Here is a 23,307-nt window from a genome sequence, read left to right on the forward strand (position 1 = left end):
AACGTTTAAAAAAGTATAAAAGTATGTTGAAGATTATTTCAATATTGTATATAAATACAAACACCCACTTTTGGTTAGGAAAACCATGAGGGAACTGCTCCAACCACTAAGCATTTTTATATGGCCTAATTACAGGTTATCTTATACTCTACCATTTCCTTTTATCATCCAAACTTTCTGTAATGTGTATGTATCTTAATTATAGGAAAAACAGATTTATTCTGAAGTCTTTTTATTTCTTTAAGAGATAAAAGGGCAAGTGCCTGAATCCAGAGACCCTGCTTCCCATTAGCTCCAGCAGGTACAGAAATCGTGCGCACACTCTAGAAGGAAAAAACTCTGGTAGAGCCCATAGTGATTGACCTCAGTCAATATTCTTCAGACAATGGATACCAAGGGTGATGGACGGCACTGAAAGAGAAAGCAGGACATTAGCTCAGCAGCTCTGTCTCACTGCCCAAGAGAGGGTTTCTCTGAGGGAGCTTCAGGCCCTGCTCCAATCTCTGAGTGACAACCACGCCCTCGCGCCCGGAGCCCCGCCCACTCCCACGCCTCCAGGGCAAACTGCCCCTGCAGCCCATCCCCCACGTTCAGAGCAGCAGGGCCGCAGCAGGGCGCTCACAGCCCCCAGGCACAGCTGATGCCACCACCCCATAAAATAGGAATTTTACAATTGTGTTAGGATAAACCTGAATACGATCTATGCAGGATTCATTATTACTCAGTCTCTATTAATATAATCATTTTTTTACATTATTAAAGTAATGAAAAATGAACCATCTCCATGGGGCCTGAAAGTGCAGTGGGCCGCAGGCACTGTGCCTCTGAATCTAATGGGAAAGCCACCCAAAGGCATGTCCTACAGCACAGGGGGAGGCCCACGACAGCAGTGAATTCAGGGATGCAGGTCTTGGTGGACTGGACTTCTTCTGGTCCCGCCTGGGCCCTGCTCACCTTACTGTCGGATCCCATATGGGGTCCTGGAGTTCACCTTTGTTCTGAGGTCTGCAGGGAGCTCCTGTGTCACTTCTACACCAGACAGCAGGCCTGCCTCACTGATTTCAAAAAGTTTTAGCCTCTGACAAACTCCATGTGACAGAAAACCAAATGAAAACATTCAACTCACTCACAATTGTGCTTTAAAATATCGGAAGTTTCTATTGACGCCATCAATTGCTTTCATGTCTTCTGGAGTCAGTTCAAAGTCAAAAACCTAAAAGGAAGGAGAGATCAGATGGCCTCTGCCTGGGAACCAGGGGCCTTGGCAGCTCTACAGAGACAAGGTGCTTCTGCCTGCACTTTCCCATCGCTCTCCTCTGCTCCACTTCACAAATGAGAGGCTTATGTCTCATCCACCCCACACCTTTCCAAGTGAGGTGCTTGCAAAAGAAAAGGAAAAAAAACTTTTTTCCTAAAAAAAAAAAAGACAGTTCGACAATCAGGACAAAACACCTGCTGACCTGACTAAACTTCTCTCAGGTTTCCCTCCCACCCCTAGAATTAGACGCAGCCGTGAACTAAAGCCAGCGTGGAAGGAAGAGCTGTCCCTGTGAGTCCGCCCCATAACCTGGTGACCCCACAGGCAGCTGATACCACCCACACCTTTCTCTTCCCAGATGAGCTTACTCTTCCCACAGCAGGAAACTTTCCAATGGACATGAGACACACTCACACATCTTACATTCAGAGAGTTCTCCCTTTCAAATGCATCTTTCTTCCTTAAATTCAGATTTGTTCTTATTTGACAATGAACAGCCCCTAATGGAGAGTCCAGTAACAGCAAAGCAGACAGTTTTTTAGTAAGAAATACAAAAGCTAGAAGCTCAGTATTTCATCCAGGGGACAATTTCATAGAAAATTCAGTGCAATTATCTTTTTTCTCTCTGTCGGTCATCTTAAAATATACCACAGTGCCATGGGGATATGTATTAAAATGTTGAGTTGAACTGAAAAAATGGAACTTTTTTCCTGATAGGTTGTACCATGAGATTTAGCTTTCCCTATCAGGTATTTCCATAAATTCAGTGAACTCAAATTTTCCTGTGTAGGTTTTGGAGCAAATAAATCATAATAGGATCCAAATGTCATCTTTTGCAAATGTTAAAGTCATGATGAAATTTTAGCTGTCATCTTAAAACAGGTAGAGCTGATGCAGTTTTCACCATTCTCTAGAGGCTCATGATGAAGTTGGAGACCCTGGGTGAAACAAAGCACTGGAGATATATGGGGAGAGTTGTGGAGACCACCAATTCATTTGTTGATTTGGCCAGTCTAGAAGCTTCTATCTGGCCTGCTACCTGCTAGGAGCTGTGCTTGGGAAAGGTGCTGAGAGCTAACATAGGGAGTCTCAAAGTCCAGACAGCACGTTGACAGAAACACATCATGTAGGCTAACCAGGTGAACACAGCCTCCCTAACAGAGCGATGCCAAGTGCTATGGGTTCCTGGATGGTTCAATATAGCAGCTAATCCCGTTTGGGTTTGATATTGAAATAAAAATAGGATATTGAAATACAAATAGAAGAGGGGAAGGAGAGGAATGAGGGTTTTCAAAGGTCTTTACTGCACAGATGGACTCCCTGATCCAATGAAAAAAACAGAGAGGAAAACTGTTCAACATCACACAAGGACATGGCAAAGTTACAACCAGGATCCATACAACCTAGGACCCTGAGGCTAGTGCTCCCTCGTCCCCCTGCACCCGTGGCACCCAGGGAGAGGTGAGTGATATGAAGGGACATAGTTGCATGTTGTAAGGGAAGACAGACAGCCCCAGTTCTGGCATGCGTTCCTCACTGGGAGGGACTGCAGGCCTGTACCTGGAAGTTCTCCTTGATTCTCTTCTCATTGAAGCTCTTCGCCAGGACCACCACCCCCCGCTGCAGCTGGTAGCGCAGGGCGACCTGGCCTGGGTTTCTACTGTGTTTCTTGGCAATTTCCTTCAAGACTGGATCCTCCAAGAGATGTGGGCTGTCCTCTGGCACCCTGAGAAAAGAAAATACACACAGACTGTGGTGTAGGACTGGAAATGTAGTGTTGCTGACACCTTTTTCCCAAATTCCCCAGATAATTGAGAGAAGTAGCTTTGTATGGTCAGAATGATTAAGAGTTTCAGAAATATTCACAGAAATTCATTCATAGATGTGCCAAATGGGAAATAACCAATAATTCCATCAACAGGTGAATGGAGAGAAAACTTGTGCTGTCTGTGTCCACACAAAAGAATATTATGCAGCAATAAACATAATGAACTAGACACTTAAAGCAGCACGGATCAACCCCATAGACAGATGTGAGCCAAAGAAGCCAGACACAAAAGCATACATGCTCCATGTCTGCTCTTATACATGAGGCAGGTGCTGGAACATGGCCAACTAATTAAAGTTAAACACAAAAATCAGTGACATGGTAAGGTAGAATTTCCATAAAAGACACTGAAGGACTCTTGGGGAATTAGAAGGGCTCTGTATTAGCACAGGGGTGTGAATTATACTGAATCCACCTCTCAAAAATTATAACGCTAAGATAGATATGAGAAGCTGTATAAATGTTGTCATAAAGTGACAGTTGACGGTAACATTTGGAGTGGGGTTTGCACATGTGCATAAACAAGAACCAAGAATGCTGAGATGGTGGAAACTCAGTGAAGGCACGTGAGAATTCACTATACTACAATGGCAATGTTTTTCTGTATTAATTTTTCTGTACAAACATGTTAAAACTTAATGTAAGAAGTGTCTCATCCCCAACAGAGTTGCTGACACAGCTCAGACCTGACACTCTCATTACCACTTTGGGTCTCTTTGGGTTCCCAGAGCACTGTAGGCAACTAGAACGATGTCCTTGGACTTGCAGAATTCCAGGAGTTTGCTCTGATTGAGGTAAGGGTGACATTCAACCTGTAAATTGCCAAGACCAATAGGAATCAGACTACATGAGCCAGTTACATTAAATTAGAGAAGCCCTTTGACCAAGTATCTAACACAGTAGTACTACATGTACCCTGTCTTCCAAATTGGTAATCTTTCCATGCACCTCCCGAAACACCCTCATGTGCTGTCAGATTTGAAGGACATAAAACAATTTTCATCATATTTTTTAATTAGTGTCTGAAATTATTACAGACACTTCTTCCCAGATGGCAGTCTCTACAATCTACAAATTGAGCCTAGAATATCTAACACTGGAGAAAGCAAAGCTGAAACGGAGGCTCTGGGGCATGTCAGACGGAGCTCACTTGAAGAGGCTCCTACTCGACATAAAGAGGACAAAGTGATCTTCAATAGGAACAGTAAGTATGCTGGGCAGGAAATGTCCTATTGGTTAAATTTTGCAAATTCGCAATGACACACATATACTATCAAGCCTGTATATATAACCTCCAAATTACAGGAAGTAAAAAACACAGTCATATCAAACTGTATCACAGGGATCAATAAGTAAAACAAATTGTGCCGAACAGGAGGAATTTAAAAATGGCAACATGACAGGTGAGACAGAGGTCTCCACCCAAAACCACATATAATATGAAAATATAGTTAGTACAATTAATCCTGAAAGAGCAACAGGAAACAAGGCTGCACCAGACTGCATACACCTGCATATACCTGGAGAAAAGAACAGAACTCACAGAACAGACTAATGTACCAAAGCCATGATCCTATAGGACCAAAGCTGTTCCCCCACACTAGCTCACTGGTGGGAAGAGAAATGGACTGGGGAGGGAATGGAGGCCTAGGACTGCTGAACACCCAGCCCTAGATATCTGGTCTAGGAGTACAAACCTACATTGCATGGTGCTCTGGAGATTTGTGGGGTTGGAAAGCTAAGACAGGCATAATACCTAGAAAGACTGAGATTCCAGTTGCTTGTGGAAAACAGGGATCCACATCTGGCCGCTCTGGGACAAAAGAAAGGTGGGCAGTCTAAGAGACTTCCTAACAGCAACAGGGCTGCTGATGGGACAAGGATTGCACAGAGCTTCCTGCTCAGGAGAAAGCACAAGTGGATAAAATTGTCCAGGCACACTCTGCTCAGCAGGTTGGGAACTTTCAGGAGCTTCAGGCACTACATCCCCCCGGCTGGCTATGCAGCTCCAAGGACCCTCAGCATGATATACAACCTGCTGTGCCTTCCTCCAAGCCAGCCCACACTGGCTCACAAACTGGCAGCACTTTCCCTGGCGTCAGGCCAGCCAGAGGGGGCACCCTCCTATGGCAGTTACAAACACAAAGCACAGGGGCTTAAACTTGCGTGCTCAGCCTACTGGTTCTGGCAGTGGCGACAGGCACAGCAGTCAGGAAGCAGGAAACAGCTCTTTCCTACCCCCAGGCACCAGCACCACACCCGTGTGACTACTGACATTGCTCCAGGGGCTGAGCAGCTCCAGAGTAGAGCTTCTGGGCACTAGAGGGCTCCACATACAAATATGAAATGTCAAAGGAAGCTGGTTCAAAGCAAAATCCCTCAAACACCAGAAAAAGAGAAGTGAAATTGAACTCATCAATCTTCCTGAAACAGATTTCAAAATAAAAATAAACATGCTCATGGAGGTACAGAAAAATATTCAAGAACTCAAGGAAGAATATTGGATGGAGATTCAATTATTACAGAATAAAATATCTGAAATGAAACATACACTGGAGAGATTTAAAAGCAGATTAGATATAGTAGAGGAGAAAGTAAATAGAATAGAAACTAGAGAAGAGGAATACAAAGAAGCTGAGGCAGAGAGAGAAAAAAGGATCTCTAGGAATGAAAGAACATTGAGAGAACTTTGCGACCAATCCAAATGAAACAATATTCACATTACACGGGTACCAGAAGAAGAAGAGAGAGAAAAAGGTATAGTAAGTGTTTTTGAGGAAGTAATTGCTGAAAACTTCCCCAATCTGAGGAAGGAAATAGTCTCTCAGGCCATGGAGGTGCACAGATCTGCCAGCACAAGGGACCCAAGGAGGACAGAAACAAGACATGTAATAATTGAAATGCCAAAGATTAAACATAAGGAAAGACTATTAAAGGCAGCCAGAGAGAGAAAAAAGATCCCATACAAAGGAAAACCCATCAGGCTATCATCAGACTTCTCAACAGAAACTTTACAGGCCAGAAGGGAGTGGCATGATGTATTTAATGCAATGAAACAGAAGGGCCACTAACCAAGAATACTCTACCCAGCAAGATTATCACTTAAATTTGCAGGAGGGATTAAACAATTTCCAGATAAGCAGAAGCTGAAAGAATTTACCTGCCATATTCCATCTCTACAGTGTAATTTGGAGGGACTGATATAGATGGAAGTGGTCCCAAGGCTAAATAGCTGTCACCAGAGGAAATAAAAACACAGTAAAGAAAGTAGAACAATTAATTACAAAGCAGATGCAAAACTAAATCAACTATCCCCAAAGTCAGTCAAGGGATAGACAAAGAGTACAGAATATGATACCTAATATACAAAGAATGAAGGAGGAGGAAAAGGAGAAAAAAAAAAAAGAACCTTAAGATTGTGTTTGTAATAGCATACTAAGTGACTTAAATTAGACTGTTAGAAAGTAAAGAAGTTGCCCTTGAACCTTTGGTAACCACAAATCTAAAGCCTGAAATAGAAATAAGCACATACCTATTGATAATCACCATAAATGTAAATGGACTGAATGCACCAATCAAAAGACATAGAGTCACAGAATGGATAAAAAACAAGACCCGTTTATATGCTGCCTACAAGAGACTCACTTCAAACCCAAAGACATACACAGACTAAAAGTGAAGGGATGGAAAAAAGGTAATTCACGCAAACAATTGGGAGAAAAAAGTAGGAGTTGCAGTACTTGTATCAGATTAAATAGACTTCCAAACAAAGAAAGTAACAAGAGAAAAAGACATTATATAATGATAAAGGGGTCCATCCAACATGAGGAAATAACCATTATAAATATCTATGTGCCCAACACAGGAGCACCTATATATGTGAAACAAATACTAACAAAATTAAAGGGGGAAATAGAATGCAATGCATTTACTTTAAGAGACTATGACACTCCATTCACTCCAAAGGACAGACCAACCAGACAGAAAATAACTAAAGAGACAGAGACACTGAACAACACATTAGAACAGATGAACCTAACAGACATCTTCACCGAAAAGCAGCAGGATACATATTCTTCTCAAGTGCACATGGAACATTTTCAATAATAGTTCACATACTAGGCCACAGTAAGTGCCTCAATAAATTCAAAAAGACTGAAATTGTACCAATCAACTTCTCATACCACAAATGCATGAAACTAGAAATAAATTACATGAAGAAAAACAAAAAGCCCACAAACACATGAAGGCTTAACAAAATCCTCCTAAATAACCCAGTGATCAAAGACCAAATAAAAACAGAGATGATGCAATATATGGAGAAAAATGACAACAATAGTTCGACTCTATAAAATCTGTGGGATGCAACAAAGACCATGCTAAGAAGGAAGTATATTGGAAGGCAGGCATATCTCTGGAAAGAAGAACAATCCCATACAAACGGTCTAAACTCACAACTAACAAAACTAGAAAAAGAAGAACAAATGAGACCCAAAGTCAGTAGAAGGAGGGACATAATAAAGATAATAGCAGAAATAAATAAAATCGAGAAGAATAAAACAACAGAAAGAATCACTGAAACCAAGATCTGGTTCTTTGAGAAAATAAACAAAATAGGTCAACCTCTAGCCAGACTTATCAAGAAAAACAGAGTCTACACATGTAAATAGAATCAGGAAAGAGAAAAGAAAAATCACTACAGAAACCACAGAAATACAAAGAATTATTGGAGAATACTATGAAAAAGTATGTGCTAACAAACTGGATAACTTAGAAGAAATGGACAACTGTCTAGAAAAATAAAACCTTCCAAGGCTGACCCAGGAAGAAACACAAAATCTGTATAGACCAATTACAAGCAACAAAATTGAATTTGAAACAAAAAGCTACCTAAGAATAAACTTCTGCACCAGATGGCTTCACCGCTGATTTTTATCAAACATTTAGTGAAGACCTAATATCCATCCTCCTTAAAGTTTTTCAAAACTTTGAATTTGGAAGTATTCCTTCCTCTTCTTTCTGTGAGGCCAGCATCACTCGAATACCAAAATCAGGCAAAGTCACCACAAAAAAGGAAAATTACAAACCAATATATCCCTGATGAACATAGATGCAAAAATACTGAACAAAATATTAGCAAATTGAATTCAGAAATACATAAAAAGATCATCCATCATGATCAAGCAGGACTTCTTTCAGGAATGCAAAGATGGTACAATATTAGAAAATCCATCAACATTATCCACCACATCAACAAAAAGAAGGACAAAAACCACATGATCATATCCATAGATGCCAAAAAATCATTCAACAAAATTCAATATTGATTCATGTTACAAACTCTCAACAAAAGGAGTATAGACGGTAAGTACCTCAACAGAATAAAGGTCATATGTGACAAACCCACAGCCAACATCATACTTAATAACGAGAAGGTAAAAGCTTTCCTTTAAGATCAGGAACAAGACAAGGATGCCCACTCTCCCCACGTTTTTTCAACATAGTTCTGGAGGTGCTAGCCACGGCAATCAGACAACACAAAGAAATAAAAGGCATCTAGACTGGTAAGGAAGAAGTAAAATGGTCATTGTTTGCAGATGAAATGATATTGTACATAAAAAGCCCTAAAGAATCCACTCCAAAACTAGTAGATCTAATATTTGAATTCAGCAAAATTGCAGGATACAAAATTAATACACAGAAATCTGTTGCATTTATATATGCTAATGATGAACTAGCAGAAAGAGAAATCAGGAAAACAATTCTATCCACAATTGCATCAAAAAGAATAAAATACCTAGGAATAAACCTAACAAAGGAAGTGAAAGACCTATACCTTGAGAATGACAAGAAACTCATGAGACAAATTAAATACCAATAAATGGAAATACACTCTGTGCTCATGCATAGGAAGAATTAATATTGTCAAAATGGCCATCCTGCCTAAAGCCATCTACAGATTCAATGCAATCCCTATCAAAATATCAACAACAAACTTCAATGAACTAGAGCAAATAGTTCTAAAATTCATATGGAACCACAAAAGACCCCGAATAGCCAAAGCAATCCTGAGAAGGAGAAATAAAGCAGGGAGGGATCTTGCTTCCCAACTTCAAGCTCTACTACAAAACTACAGTAATCAAGACAATTTGGTATTGGCACAAGAACAAATGTAGACCAATGGAACAGACTAGAGAGCCCTGATGTAAACCCAAGCATATATGGTCAATTAATATATGGTAAAGGAGCCATGGACATACAGTGGGGAAATGACAGCCTCTTCAACAGCTGGTGTTGGCAAAACTGGACAGTTACATGCAAGAGAATGAAACTGGGTTATTGTCTTACCCATACACAAAAGTAGATTCGAAATGGATCAAAGACCCAAATGTAAGTCATGAAACCATAAAACTCTTACAAGACAGCATAGGTAAAAATCTCCTGAATATAACCAAGAGCAACTTCTTCCTGAATGCATCTCTTTTAGCAAGGGAAACAAAACCAAAATGAACAAATGGGACTACATCAACCTAAAAAGCTTCTGTGCAGCAAAGGACACCATCAACAGAACAAAAAGGCATCCTACATTATGGGAGAATATATTTGTAAATGACATATACAACAAAGTGTTAACATCCAAAATCTATAAAGAACTCACATACCTCAACAACCAAAAAGGAAATAACCTGATTAAAAAATGGGCGGAGGATATGAACAGACACTTCTCCAAAGAAGAAATTCAAATGGCCAACAGACACATGAAAAGATGCTCAACATCACTAATTATCAGGGAAATGCAAATATCATCTCACACCAGTTAGAATGGCCAGCATAAAAAAACTAAGAACAACAAATGCTGGAAAGGATGCTGCAAAAGGGGAACCCTCCTATACTGCTAGTGGGAATGTAAATTAGTTCAACCATTGTGGAAAGTAGTATGGAGGTTCCTCAAAAAAGTAAAAATAGAAATACCATTTGACCCAGGAATCCTACTCCTAGGAATTTACCCTAAGAAAATAGGATCACAGATTCAAAAAGACATATGTACCCTTATGTTTATCACAGCACTATTTACAATAGCCAAGAAGCAACCTAAGTGTCCATCAGTAGATGAATGGATAAAGAAGAAGTGGTACATATACATAGGGGAGTACTATTCAGCCGTAAGAAAGAAGCAAATCCTTCCATTTGCAACAACATGGATGGAACTAGAGGGTATTACACTCAGTGAAATAAGCCAGGCAGAGAAAGACAAGTGCCAAATAATTTCCCTCATTTGTGAAGTATAACAATGAAGCAAAACTGAAGAAACAAAACAACAGCAGACTCACAGACTCCAAGAAGGGACTGGCAGTTACCAAAGGGGAGAGGTGGGGGAGGGCAGATGGGGAGGGAGGAACAAGGGGACTGAGGGATATTATGATTAGTACACATGGTGTGGGGGGGTCACAGGGAAGACAGTGTAGCTCAGAGAAGACAAGTAATGACTCTGTGGCACCTTACTAAACTGATGGACAGTGACTGCAATGGGGGTATGCAAGGGGGGGACTTGATCATGTGGGTGAATGTAATAACCACACATTGTTTTTCATGTGAAACCTTCACAAGAGTGTATATCAATAATATGTTTATTTTAAAAATTGTATAAAACAAAGAAACTGTGCAGAACAATTTTAAAAAGAAAAAGCTGATTTCTTTGAGTGAAAGAGGTGGACAAAAAGATGGAAAATGACATGGACATATTTCAATGTATTTTAAATTATTCTTCACAAATAGTCTCTAATCATAAAATAAGCTGAAAATATAAGTGAATGGTTTCTAGCATGAATTTCAAATTATTTTACAAAAAGTCCATAAAACTGTACAGTATCATGGTGTTTGTTGCATGGCAGCAGATGCTGTCTGTCACAAATAAATGTTGAGAAAAGGAGAGAGAAGGAGGTGGTGGAGGGAGTCAGGTAATGAAAGAAGGGGCAGGGTCATAATTCAACATATTTTGAATTGTTCTCCACAAATAATTCCTAGTCATAAAATACTATATAAAAATAACTATGTGAATGGTTTCTTGCATGTTTTACAAACTGTTTAGCCAATAGGCCATGCAACTATTCAGTATCACAGCTGGCAACATCTATAATATCACGGATCCACTGCATATGGAGTTACATTTAAAAAGTATTTCTGGTATGATTTGCCCATTACCTCGCTCCCCACGCCTGTGCTTTCTCTGCACCTGCTCCAGCGGGACTTCCCATAAGGCTGTGGAGGCAGGTCCATGTCCACTGCATCCCTGGGGGATGGGCTGCTCCTCAGCGGGCCCCACCCCTGGCTCCCTAAACCGCTTCTGCCCTCTCCTCTGGCTGTCCGCTCACCACACTCTCCTCTTTTCCTCTCTCCTGCCTGGAAACTCGTATTCAATCCCCTAACCAGTGCCTCCCTGCCTGATCCTTACATGTTGACATCCTGCCCTCCTCCTGTTCATTCTGTGACCTTTCTCGGGGGAGCTAACCCGTTTCTGTGAGTTTCATTACCACCCATAAACCTACACCTCCAAAATCTGCCCCTGTTGCCTGACAGCCTTCCTGAGCTCCAGATCAGTCTGGCCATGTGCCCATTTGGCTCGTGCCCTTGACTGGCTCAGAGGAACTTCAAGGCCACCTCTGAGTCATGGATACATAGTCTTCCCACCCCACTCAACCTTCCTTCTTTGGCACTTCCTACTGCAGTGAAGGAACAGTCATCTGTACTGTCCACATCATGAAGTAACGGGGGTTGTTACTTAAGGAAGGTGTGCAGAGCACACAGTAAGGAGTCCACGGTGGGCTGGGCGCTCACCTGGTTGCACACGGGCTTGTACTTGAGGCCCGGCTTGTTCAGAATCATGTCCAGCTGTTTGTGATTGAAATTGGACACCCCGATGGACTTGGTTAAACCCACATCTTTGCACTTCTCCAGGGCCTGGGAGGAAGGAAACAAGTGGCAAACCCTTAATGCACTTTGGCCCTTTCAGCTGGAAATCTGTTTTAACATAATATGACAATTTGAACCCAAAAGTTTCATCATCTTAATATATTATTTCCTCATCTACTTTGCTGCTATGTACACACATTGTATTTCCTGGAGTCTATGACATGCACAGCCAGGACAGTAAGTAGATATTAAGATGCTTAAATGTCCCCCTTGCCTCCTGTCCTCTTTCATGTGTTTATGTCAGCATGAGGCAGGAACAGTTCTCTGACAAATGGTATTGTCCTCAAGGGCAAAGAGGAACTCTCACTAGGAGGACGTCCTTGTGCCTCTTTCCTAGAACGGTGAAGGAGTCTCTGCAATGGCCTAAGCAAGGTCAGCCTTCCTTCTTGTGCTAATTCAGACAGCACTTCTTCTGCCTAAGTGGGGGTGCTTATCTGTCACAGGTAGACCTCCAGCTGCTCCCAAGTTTGCCTTCTGAGCATCCCCCTGGGGCAAAGAGACCCCTACTGAGACCAACACAAGATTAGATTAGATTAAAATAGACCTCATTCATCCTTGCTTTGCCGATGACAGCAATGACGTACAGAGGAGCCCAGCGAGGAGGCTGAGGGCAGACTGAGGGGGCCACAGCCCCCTTCCTCTGACCACCCTCCCCACCCCAGTGACTTCTGCCTGCTTGCAAGATACCTCCTGGTGTTGGGACCAGTACTTACTGTCCATATTTCCCGCAGGTCCACTGTTTCGAAAATAATTTCCCCACTGGCATCCTTGGGGAAAAGCTCCTCCCCAGGCTGGAATAAAGACAGGAGAGGATGAAGAAGGATTCGTCTATGAATGGCTTTCCTGGGTCTGAAGGCGCTTGGTCAGGCCACCTGCATGAGGCTGTGGTTACTAATCAGACAGAGAGAGACAGAGATGGGGTGTGTAAGAGAAGACAGGGCAAAGGAGCCCAGAATCATCTAAGAATTGGCGACAAAGTATATCCACATCTTCCCACCCACACACCCTTAAACCTCTCTGAGAATGGCTCTCCTGCAGTTGGAAGTGATCCTGCTTCACAAGGAAAGGCTGGTGCAGATGATAGGACAGAGCATTATTACTATGCAATGTGCTTTTGATCCCATTTATGCAATAACCCAACTGAGAGCGATTGAAGATTGGAGACGTTTCAGCCAATCCACTGGAAGAGGAGGTTGGATCCGTGAAGCCCAGCGGGGCCCGGTCATACAATATGGACCGTCCCAGGGAGGCTCACCTTGTCTGGGCTTAGAGGTCCAAGGGGAGGTGGGATTTCCCATCACACCTCAGCCATCTGTACTTACTCCTCACCCTCAAGGACACTAATCTTAAGGGCCTACATACAGCAACACCTCACTGATAGCTGCCCACTAGTCTCCCCGAATTTTTTAGTTGAAGGCTGGGAGGTAAACTTGTTCACTCCATCCAAGGCTCTGGGATGGGGACAAAAAGGTCTCAATGGGAGGTGACATAATGGTCATGAAATGTCCCTTCATGCAGCATTTCCATCTACCACACTGTCACACCTCTCTCAGGAAGGCCTCCAGGAAATCTAGCTGGAATGAGGTTACAGAGACACAAAACCAGTGATGAAATAGTCTTGGAAACCAGAGGAAGGCAAACCCAAACCTGACCTTCATGGCAACAGGCACGTGGATAAGGAAGAGGTCTACATAGTCCAGCTGAAGCTTCTTCAGCGATCTTTCCAGGGCTGGTCGGACCAACTCTGGTCGGAAGAAAGTAGCCCAAAGCTGCAGTGACCGAGAGAAATAAAAACTGCTCATGATCTCCCACATCTGGGACCAAAACTAAACATCATAGTTAGAAGACAGAGCAAAACAATCTACTGTGGTCTAAAGATCAGAAGCGGTGGGCTGTGTGGCTGCTCCTAGTGTTGGTCACACCCTTAACTGGCACTGGCATTTATCTGAGTGACTCTAAGGAAACGGAATGAAACCGAGGTGGGCAGGAAAAGTAGTGTAAGAGATTCAAAGTCATCTCTGAAAGGAGTCAAGGCAGGTCAGGACAGGACAATGGGCTCTGCAGTCCTACTGTGTACGCCTGCAGACAGTACTGCTGGGAGCCCTGGTCCAAACATAAGTTAGCCTTAATGTACGTGCACACAGATCATTCTGTAGAGACCTCTTTACACTGGAGCAGGGTTTACATCTAAGAAACTTTACAAATGTCAGTACACCCAATGCTGACTTGGAGAAGGGACTCCTAGTCTGGCTATTTTGTAAATAATATGTCCACCACACTTGGATCTGTCCTGAAGGGTCTGCTGAGGAATCAAAGGAGTGTTCAGCTCTGTGGCCACTTGCTCAGTCTGTCCAACACATATGGAACGTAAGGGGCACAATACAGTTTGTAAAACGAGTGCTGACTCCTGCTCAGTTGCCTCAAATCAAGCAAGACTTTATGGTTTTCTGTTTTTCCATAGGAATCTCACAGCATTAGGAGGGAAAGACCTATTCACACCAAAACCAAAATTGTTGTTTTTCATAAATAACATATCCAGCCTAACAGACCCCTGCCAGCCCATCCCGTGGCACCTTGGTGGTGTAGAATAACTCCTCTCTCTTCACTGTGCCATCAGCGATCTTCTCTCGAAGGGCCTGGCCAACCTCCTCCTCATTTTCATAGACGTAGGCTGCATCGAAATGGCGGTAACCTACATCAATAGCCACTTTGGTGGCTTCCCTAGCCTTGCTCTTAGGAACCTGTAAGATACAGAGTAAGAGGATTTGTAAGCAGCCCCATTCGCACAGAAGCGATTTATTTCCTTAATAGCATTTCCCCAGCTCTTACTATGGGTCTCCTAGTGCCCAGGTTGGTGGTTGTGGCCTGGGAACCAAACCTGTACTCTGGGAGCACAGGCTTCACTCCACATGGGAATGAGTTGGTGACCTGGGCCTCACCAGGGAACCTGGAAACACAAGGTTCAATCAGTAAAGAATTCCTTGTAAGGAAGTAGCTAACAGGAAATAATTTGTCACGTGGAATAATCTTCTGCAGATATAGATGGGTATGGAAATGGAGGTGATGGTGAAGGTGAAGGTAACGTAAATATATAGATATCAGAGAATCAGTTTTTGGCTTGGAATTGGAAACAAGCCGAAATACTGATCCTCCATCCAGTGTCCACGGAACTGGGCTCTTTAACTCAGTTTAGAGACAATCATGATTGTTTTCTAGTTTTCCTTCCCCAGATGCTCTCATGCAACATTTATGCAACAAGCGTTCATTAAGTGCCTCCTGTGTGCCTGACGTTGTGCTAGACCCTGAGACCCTGGGAATCTAACCATTAGCAGAGGCCCGTGTCTCTAGAATAGGCACCCCCTGTGCTGAGGCGTAATGGCGGGTATGAGGGGGATCACATCATTGTAAGGAGACTGGCAGCCACTTGCTGTTGATAGTTCATGTCCCACCTCTACCAAAATGGCATGTGCTACTGTCTATCATTTATGTAGACAGTTGCACCTAATAACCCAGAACCCTGCCTCACCCTGTGACCTGAGCTGGGCACTCTACATACACTGCACTCACCATGTGGACATGTGGGTAATACATTCGGTGAGAAGCCCGATTCCATCTCCATTACTACTCTGTGCCCCTATGTCTTCCTTTGCAAACACCTAATGCTTGCAGGAATAGCACCTTTTTCTCAGAGAAAGGTTTACGTGATATAAAACCTCCTGCACCAACAATGAGAGCAAAGCTGCTACCACGTGGTCCTGTGGGGGGTCCTTTCCTCCTGGGCCCCCTGCCTACCAGGAGTTTCTAGCAGAGGGCACAGCAGCTCTGTTTCAGGTGGCTGCTCTGTGTGGAAAGAGCAGCCTGAACTCAGATTTTAAACACATAAGAAAGAAGCAGAGGAACAGTACTTACCCGGGGTTGTTGTCCCACAAATAAAGTAAGTCATCCCAAGTGCCCAAAATACATGGAAGCATCCAAACTTTCAGTAACCAAAATAATAACAATAATAAAGAGAATCCACCCTCAAAATGATCTCCTCTGAATCCACAGCGTCATTAGCTTGTCTCACTCAGTGCAAAGGGAACTGCTGAAATGAAGGCCCAGATCGGCCCCGCCAAGTCACTCAGGGTGTCCCAGGCTCTGGCACATGCAGCTGCCACCTTTCATGGGCTTTTTGTGTTCAACCCTCCAGCTGCCTGGCTTCTACTTACTTCATCAGGAGCAGCAGTACCAAGTCCAAGCACTGGCATGAAGTGCCCATCATTAAGCTTCACAGAACGACTGTGCTTGAGGTCCATCACCGTCCTCGAGTCTGTCCTGTCCGCCTGCCTTCCCTACCTTTCGTGACTGAGAGGCAAGGAGGAGTCAAGGCTCCAGCTTTCATTATTTATACCCAGTGCAACGAGAGGCAGGGCTGGGATTAAGTCCACACGGATTGGGAAATAAAACCGTATGCAGCCTACTGACTTCTTTGTAACTCTTTCTCATCTCTGCAGGCATATCTCACAGGAGTGGCAATGGAAATTTCAGGCACAGCACAGGAGTTTGACTTTTCTCTTCAACATCACTCACCCTTGACTCCTAAGTTTAAAAATGAAAATCAACCGTGGCAATTTGTCCCTGATAACAATATCAGATTTACCCAACAAGATGCAAAATAATCATTAGGCTGGTCATTTTGAAACACTAATTGTACCTTAGGACCTTAGTTAAGATCCTCACCCTTCATTTGGTCCAAAATGTCCACCAAAAAAGTGATATTCAGAGTTCCTTGAACAGAGCTCCATGCCTGTTCCTGAGCACACATGAAACAAACTTCCTTAGGGAATTTCATAATCCTTTTCCCTGGATCAGACCTCATTCCACCTTTGGATTCTCCGTCTTGTTTCTTTGAATGTTTCAGCAAAGCAAATGTCTCAGCAAAGCAGTTGTCTGAGCTTCAGGACACCTTTGTGTAGTTTTGGCCGCGTATCAGCTGCTGCCTCCTCCTGGAACAGCCTCTTCCTTCCCCCCTTGTAAGTCCAGGGAAAGGAAATTCCGGGGAAAAATACTTCTAAAAACTGAAATCAGCCAAAGGAAGAAATAAAGTTTAAAACCCGCTTATTGCTTCCAAACTGCAGTCTGGCCCATCTCTCTCTCCTGCTCCACCAGCAGCAAAAAACGGCCCTCCCCTCACCTCTCAGGTACAGATAAACCCTCAGTTGCCCAGGTAATTACCCATTGATACGAAGATGAACTTCTCTTCACCCCTGAGGAATTATGCAAATTCACTGAAGTAATTCTTCTCTCCTACCTTGAGCTCCTGTTGATCTGCACTGAAACCAGTAGTATATGTACTAAAGCCTAGTGAGATATACTGGATAAATTACAATTTTACCCACAGGTCATCTGTCCAGAATTCTCACCTTACAATTTACTTGTTCCCCCTCTTCCAACCAAACTAATGACATACAATAGCAACAGCAATCATGACAATCCTCAAGCCAGAGGATTCAGCCTATGCAGATTAAGTAAATGTACTTTACAGAACAATCACTAGGCACAAAATATGTTTCTACACTTGTTTACTCATTCCTGAAAACCATGCTAGATTGCCCATAAAACTTTTACTGAACATGAAACAAAGTCAAGCCTCTCTTTAAGCATTTTTTTTCTTGACAACAGCAATATAAGCATAGTAATTCTCAAGCCAGAGGATTCAGCTAGGTTCAAAGTCCGCTGCAGATTAAGTCCAAAGCTCGTCCATTTCAGCCATCACATGTCAGCTGCAGCCAGGGGTTGCATCCAGGACACGAGGACTGTAGAAGCAAATAACCATGATTTTGGGGGGCCACTTTGCTGTTATTACAGGAATATGCAGGAGGCCAGCTTCCAGGCCTATTCCCCAAGATGCCAGAAGAGCCAGCCATTGCTGATCCATGTGTTGAAATGTCCAAGGCCACGTCCATTTTATTCCTAATTGTTGCACCCATCTTTGCAATACATGTCCAATAAAGTGGATGCCTTGATCGCTCTCAATCATCAGTGACCGGCCATAAGCCGCAAAGAGATGCTCTAGGCCCCTCTTGGTGGTTTGCTGATCTGCACAATGTGCAGGGCACACCTTCTGGGATTGGCTGACTTCTTCAGAGGTCAATGGCACACCCCACTGATGGGCTACAGCCCACATTGTCTTTTGGCCTACGTTCGACAAACACTGATGTAGCCATTGGGCCACATCAGAGTCAGGCTTTCCTTCTAGCCAGGACACCTGGGTCAATGCATCAGCTTCAATATTCCCTGGGAATACCAAAGGCAAATGGCCAGTCACATGATATATGGTAGGTGTCTGTGCCCCACCACTTTGTGGCCTTTGGGTCGAGTCCCTCACCCACCTCACGATGGGAGATAGGTGGTTATTACCTTGGTCAGAGCTTTTCCATCGATGGGCTCTATAGCCAACAAGGTGTGGTACATAGCAGCCAGCTGCTTTTCTATTAAGATGTACAGGACCTCTGCTTCTTTCCATAGTTGTGACCAGGCTCCAGCTGGCAGCAGTGGCAGAAGCAGTAGCCTTAGGCTCAGGCCACAGGCTGGGTTCGGCATGGCCAGCAGCAGTGGTGGCGCCTCCATGACCACACGAGTGTAGATACACGTCCCTCAGTGCGAGCACCACTTCTCCCCATCATTTCTAGGGGCAGCCCTCCAAAAGGTCACACCCATTATGCCAGATTTTTGAGGTCAGAGGAATCCTACCAACTGTGCCAGGTGTAAGTCTGGGGAAAGGTAATCCAGGGGCAAAATACTTTTAAAAACCGAAATCAGCCAAAGGAAGAAATAAAGTTTAAAACCCATTTATTGCTTACAAATTGCGGTCTGGCCCATCTCTCTCTCCTGCTCCACCAGCAGCAAAAATGGCCCTCCACTCACCTCTCAGGTACAGATAAGCCCTCAGTTGCCCAGGTAATTACCCATTGATATGGAGATAAACTTCTCTCCACCCCTGAGGAATTATGCAAATCCACTAAAGTAATTCTTCTCTCCACCCTTGAGCTCCTGTTGATATGCGTATGTACTAAAGCCTGCTGAGATATTCTGGATAAATTACAATTTTACCCACACCCCTCATTCCCATCAGCCTCAGGCACGCCTGCCTACTGACCCTAACGGCAGGTGCCCTGCCCACATCCTACACGAGGTCCTCCATGACCTCGCTGGGTGGGCTGAATCACTCATTCCTCTGTGCTCACATTATTCTGGCTTCTATGAATGCAGTCCAACAAGCCATATTAGTGAAGCTACACTCTCAGTGGTAAGGAACTCTGCTAGATAAACTCCTCTGAACGGTGTTTTGTCATTATTACGCCATGCTTCCCTCTTCTCATATTTGTGCACTTTGTACTTGAGAGAGATCCCCAGCCTGAGGCATTGGATTTTATCCTATTATTTCCAACCCATCCCTCTGGCTGTTCAAAGTCAAAATTCTGCCTGATTCTATTACTGCACGAATTTATTATTTATCCCAACATTGTGTCAGCTACAGAACTGATCAGCATCCCCTTTATAGTTTCATTGTTAAATTTAAGGCCAAGTTCTGGGTCAGGGTCACAAGGACATTCTTCCAATTGATTTAATAGCCTTCAACACATCATTCAACAGGTTATAAATTTGTCTAACAACCCTTGCAATATTTATCTGCAGTTCACACTAAACAGTCTGTTTAAGTGCAAAGACACATGTTCTTCCTTACTTCCTGACTCAGCAGCCTAGGTATGTTGTCAGTAAAAGAGACTTTTCTTCCTTGTAAGTTATATCAGAGTATCATGCTCCTGTTTCTCTTTTAAGAGTTCTCATAAAACTGGCATTTAAACACTAGCCTGAAATATTTCGGAACTGTTGTCATGCCTTACAGCATATGGTTTTTAAACTCTATCTTCCCTTTGTAATTGGTGGTGATTATCCTTTGCTTCACACACCTCTCCTGTTATCTAAGGTTTCTCAAAGGCTGCCGATGGGATAGGATGCTCTCAGGGAGGTCGGGGTCCATCAGAGGAGTAGGTGCACATGGCAAGAGGACCCCAGTGATGCCTGTCTCCTGGGAGCCATGCCTTTGTGTAATTCCCACTCCCTGAGTGTGGCTAGTGGTTGGGACGTGCTCCTTGAAAGGGTATCTCGCCGCGACCCTCCTTACCCCAGAACAACTCAGGAGACATGGGACCACGCAAGAGATTTTATTATCTGAAAGAGAAAATGGCTGCCCCCAGAGAGAGGGAGCAGTAGCTCTTGGGTGAGGAAGCGCGTTTTTAAGGAGTAGGAGTAGGGTGTGTTCTGCGTTGGTGATTGGATCTTAAGGGGTGGGGGACCATCTGTTTGGTGGTGATTGGATCTTAAGGGGTGGGGGTCTTAGCACCCCAGAATTTGCCTTCACTCCTAACCAGTAGAATATTGTAAGAAACCACCTCTATTTTATCCAGACACAGTTGAGTATTGATAAGTGGAGACACCGTCCCTTGACAGTGAAGTCTAACGGGCCTTCAGTGGGAAGGAAAGCATCATGCCAGTCTAGGCAGATGCCCTTGTGGCTTCTCCTTTCCTCTTGAACTCAGGGATCTGGATCATGGAAGGAGAAACTGACAGAAAGGAACAGAAACCAGGAGCCCAAACTGTCTTCCTCCCTCCAGAGGGAAAGCTGGTGTGTGATGCGTGGCCCAAGGCAGTGAATGCTCGGACATCACCGCCAAGGCCCCCAGAAACCCAAGTGACCCAGAGCTGTCAAAATCCTCTGTTCATTGTGATTCAGCAGTATTTCTGAAAAGGGGTGCAGTCATATGTTTCATAACAGTGAGGCAGAAACTACAGGATATTAGCCCTCCAGGCAGGTCAAAGTTCTTGTATTGTATACAGAATACGCTGCCAGGTGCTAATGACACGTTCCCTGCACCAAGTCAAGCTGACTGGCAAAGCCTCAGGGGAGACGCATCAGAAAAGTAAAGAAGGGGATGGGTCTGTTGTTGAATTCCGTACCTGGCAGAGAGAAAGATTCTGGATTACTGAGCAACTACAGAACATTGTGCAGCTGGATAGCTCTGTGGAAGTCATGACAAAGTGGTGGGTGTGACAAGGCTAAAAGATGTTCTGAGAGGAATCAGATTCCTTCAGTAAGCAAAAGGTTTGTTTCACCACAAACTAGATTTCCTGTTCAGTCTGAGTGTGTTTCAGCTTCTCATGATCTAGTGCTTAGGATGGAGAAAAGGTTCAATCCAATGTGAAGGTTGAGCCAGTCTGACGGATGACCAGGGCAGCCCAAGTGTGCCCAAGATTGAGTCTGTTTCCTGGAGAAGGTCCTTCATGTTTGGTTTGAAGAGACAGCTAACCTAACCCCAAGGGGACAAATGAGATGCAGAGGAACTCTGACACAACAGCCCTCAGAGACCACAGTACATTGCAACCACAGGCCCTGTGAAGTCTGAGAGTTCAAAGGAGAAAGAGCAAAAAACATACCAATAAATATATGTGCACAGGAAAGATTTTGCTCAACACAACTCACTTTCTCACACACACATCACCCACAAACAATTTCAGATCTGCTGTCCTCACCCAGCCCTTTCTTTGGCTATTCAGCTTTGGATCTGTCCTGCTGAATGCAGGTGGGGGTGGGAGGGAACATGAGGGGTTTACCCTCAGCCATCGACATACCAGTCCCTAGCTGGTGCACCATTTCCTCATGCCATTTTCAGGGTAAACCAGCTACTTTTAGGACTTATTTTCCTTCACCTTTTCTGGTTTCCATGTCAAATACAGACACACTAGATGACAGGCCTTAGAAACATAAGTGTACCAAGAGATCCACTGTGTGCATTCTGGGAAGGGGGCACCAACCCCAGAACACTGGGAGAGAGCTGTAAGAAATAAAGTGATTCAAACAATGGCTTCACTTTATGAGATTATTTCCAACCAGCTGATACCAAAAGAGAAATTCTATGTGACTCAAGAAAGTAAGGCAAGCCAGCTTGTGGTTTTGGAACTGATAACATGTTATCAAAGGCCTCTGTGTTCACTGTGAGTCAGCAGTATTTTTAAAAGAGGGGTGCAGTGATACCCTTGATAGCAATGAGAAAGTACATCTGGAGTGCCCAAAACACAGGCATACTCTTCCTGAATGCCCTACAAAATGCAATGCCAGGTACTAATCAAATATACCATGCACTGCTGTAGACCCTTATTAAGGAGATTGGGCCTCTCAACTATCACGGGCTCCTAGGAGCCAAGGCTGACCTTGCTCCCTCAGTGAGAGGAAGGTGGGAAGGATACACAAAGGGGTTCCACATGCCCATGGTGTGTGACATTAATGGAGAGACCTGCGGAGGACCCTAGACACGGAAGGTAGTTCTGTGTCACTGAAGGTGGAAACTGGGCACATGGTGACAATGGCAATCTTTTTTATGATACTTGGGGCACTGACTGTCAAGTTTTTCCTCACTTAGATTAAGGAAAAATTAAAAATAAAACTGGCTGCAACCCAGAATACTCCTCTCCACACATGTAGAGATAATAGGAAATGGATTTATTATTGAATATTCATTAAACCAGACTGCAATATGACATCATAGGTAATCTGCCAATGAGATTAAAAAGTCAGAAAGAAAGCTCATCCTTTTATATAGCTAAGCAGATTTATCCTCAAGATAAATGGTAACTTGTCCTCAGGTAAGAGAGTTCAACAACACCATTTATAATGGATTATTTCATTGTTCAATTCTGATTGAACAGTCCCAGGGGAACAGTAACCTGGTTCTGTGATGTTTATGTTTCAAACAGATGGCTCCCAGTGTTTAAAGACAAATGTTAACAAAATTGACAAATCTTTCACTAAACTAACTTGTAAAAGAGAAGGTCCAAATAAAATTATGAAAAGGAGACACTCCTGCTGATATGACAGAAATACAAACGATCATGAGAGACGGGTATGAACATTTCTATATCAACACATTTCACAACCTAGAAGAAATGGATAAATTCATAGCAACTTACAGCTTCAAGACTGAATCATGAAGAAATAGAAAATCTGAAAAGACCTATAACAAGTAAACAGATGAATCTGTTAAATAAATAAGTAAATATCTCCCAGCTAAAAAAGCTCAAGACTGGATGGTTTCCTGAGGGAATTCTATCAAGCTTGTAAAGAAGAATTAACTCCAATTCTTCACAAACTCTTCCAAAATATTGAAAAGGAGGGAATACCCATAAACTGATTTTATGAGGCTAGCATTACCCT

The 23,307-nt window shown here is 43.4% G+C and overlaps 2 protein-coding genes across 7 annotated transcripts in view; both read right to left on the reverse strand.

The window, feature by feature from the left end:
• Positions 1-215: 215 nt before the first annotated feature.
• LOC130678831 (aldo-keto reductase family 1 member C15-like) lies at positions 216-18,665 on the reverse strand. Of its 5 annotated transcripts, none has more exons than XM_036888231.2 (10): positions 18,456-18,665; positions 14,630-14,797; positions 13,709-13,825; positions 12,770-12,847; positions 11,922-12,044; positions 3,789-3,898; positions 2,819-2,984; positions 1,131-1,213; positions 955-1,055; positions 216-411 (listed from the first exon to the last, which is right to left on the reverse strand). In XM_036888231.2, exons 1-9 carry the CDS (start codon positions 18,663-18,665, stop codon positions 956-958), a joined length of 1,155 nt encoding a protein of 384 aa, XP_036744126.2. In that variant the 3' UTR covers positions 216-411; position 955. The 5 variants fall into 5 exon arrangements, with proteins under 5 accessions (XP_036744126.2, XP_036744134.1, XP_036744130.2 ...); XM_036888239.2 differs by lacking the exon at positions 18,456-18,665 and adding an exon at positions 16,265-16,429; XM_036888235.2 differs by lacking the exon at positions 955-1,055.
• LOC118913914 (aldo-keto reductase family 1 member C15-like) overlaps positions 14,659-23,307 on the reverse strand; it is a 28,462-nt gene continuing 19,813 nt past the window's right edge. The window contains exon 10 of one of the 2 annotated variants that reach the window (XM_036888252.2): positions 14,659-14,797. The gene's annotated coding sequence lies outside the window, so the exon portion shown is untranslated. Of the gene's footprint in view, positions 14,798-18,625; positions 18,809-23,307 lie in introns of those variants that run through there. The other variant, XM_057498115.1, reaches the window with a different exon arrangement.

The sequence above is a fragment of the Manis pentadactyla genome, chromosome 3 (genome assembly GCF_030020395.1).
Source record: "Manis pentadactyla isolate mManPen7 chromosome 3, mManPen7.hap1, whole genome shotgun sequence".
NCBI lineage: Eukaryota > Metazoa > Chordata > Mammalia > Pholidota > Manidae > Manis > Manis pentadactyla.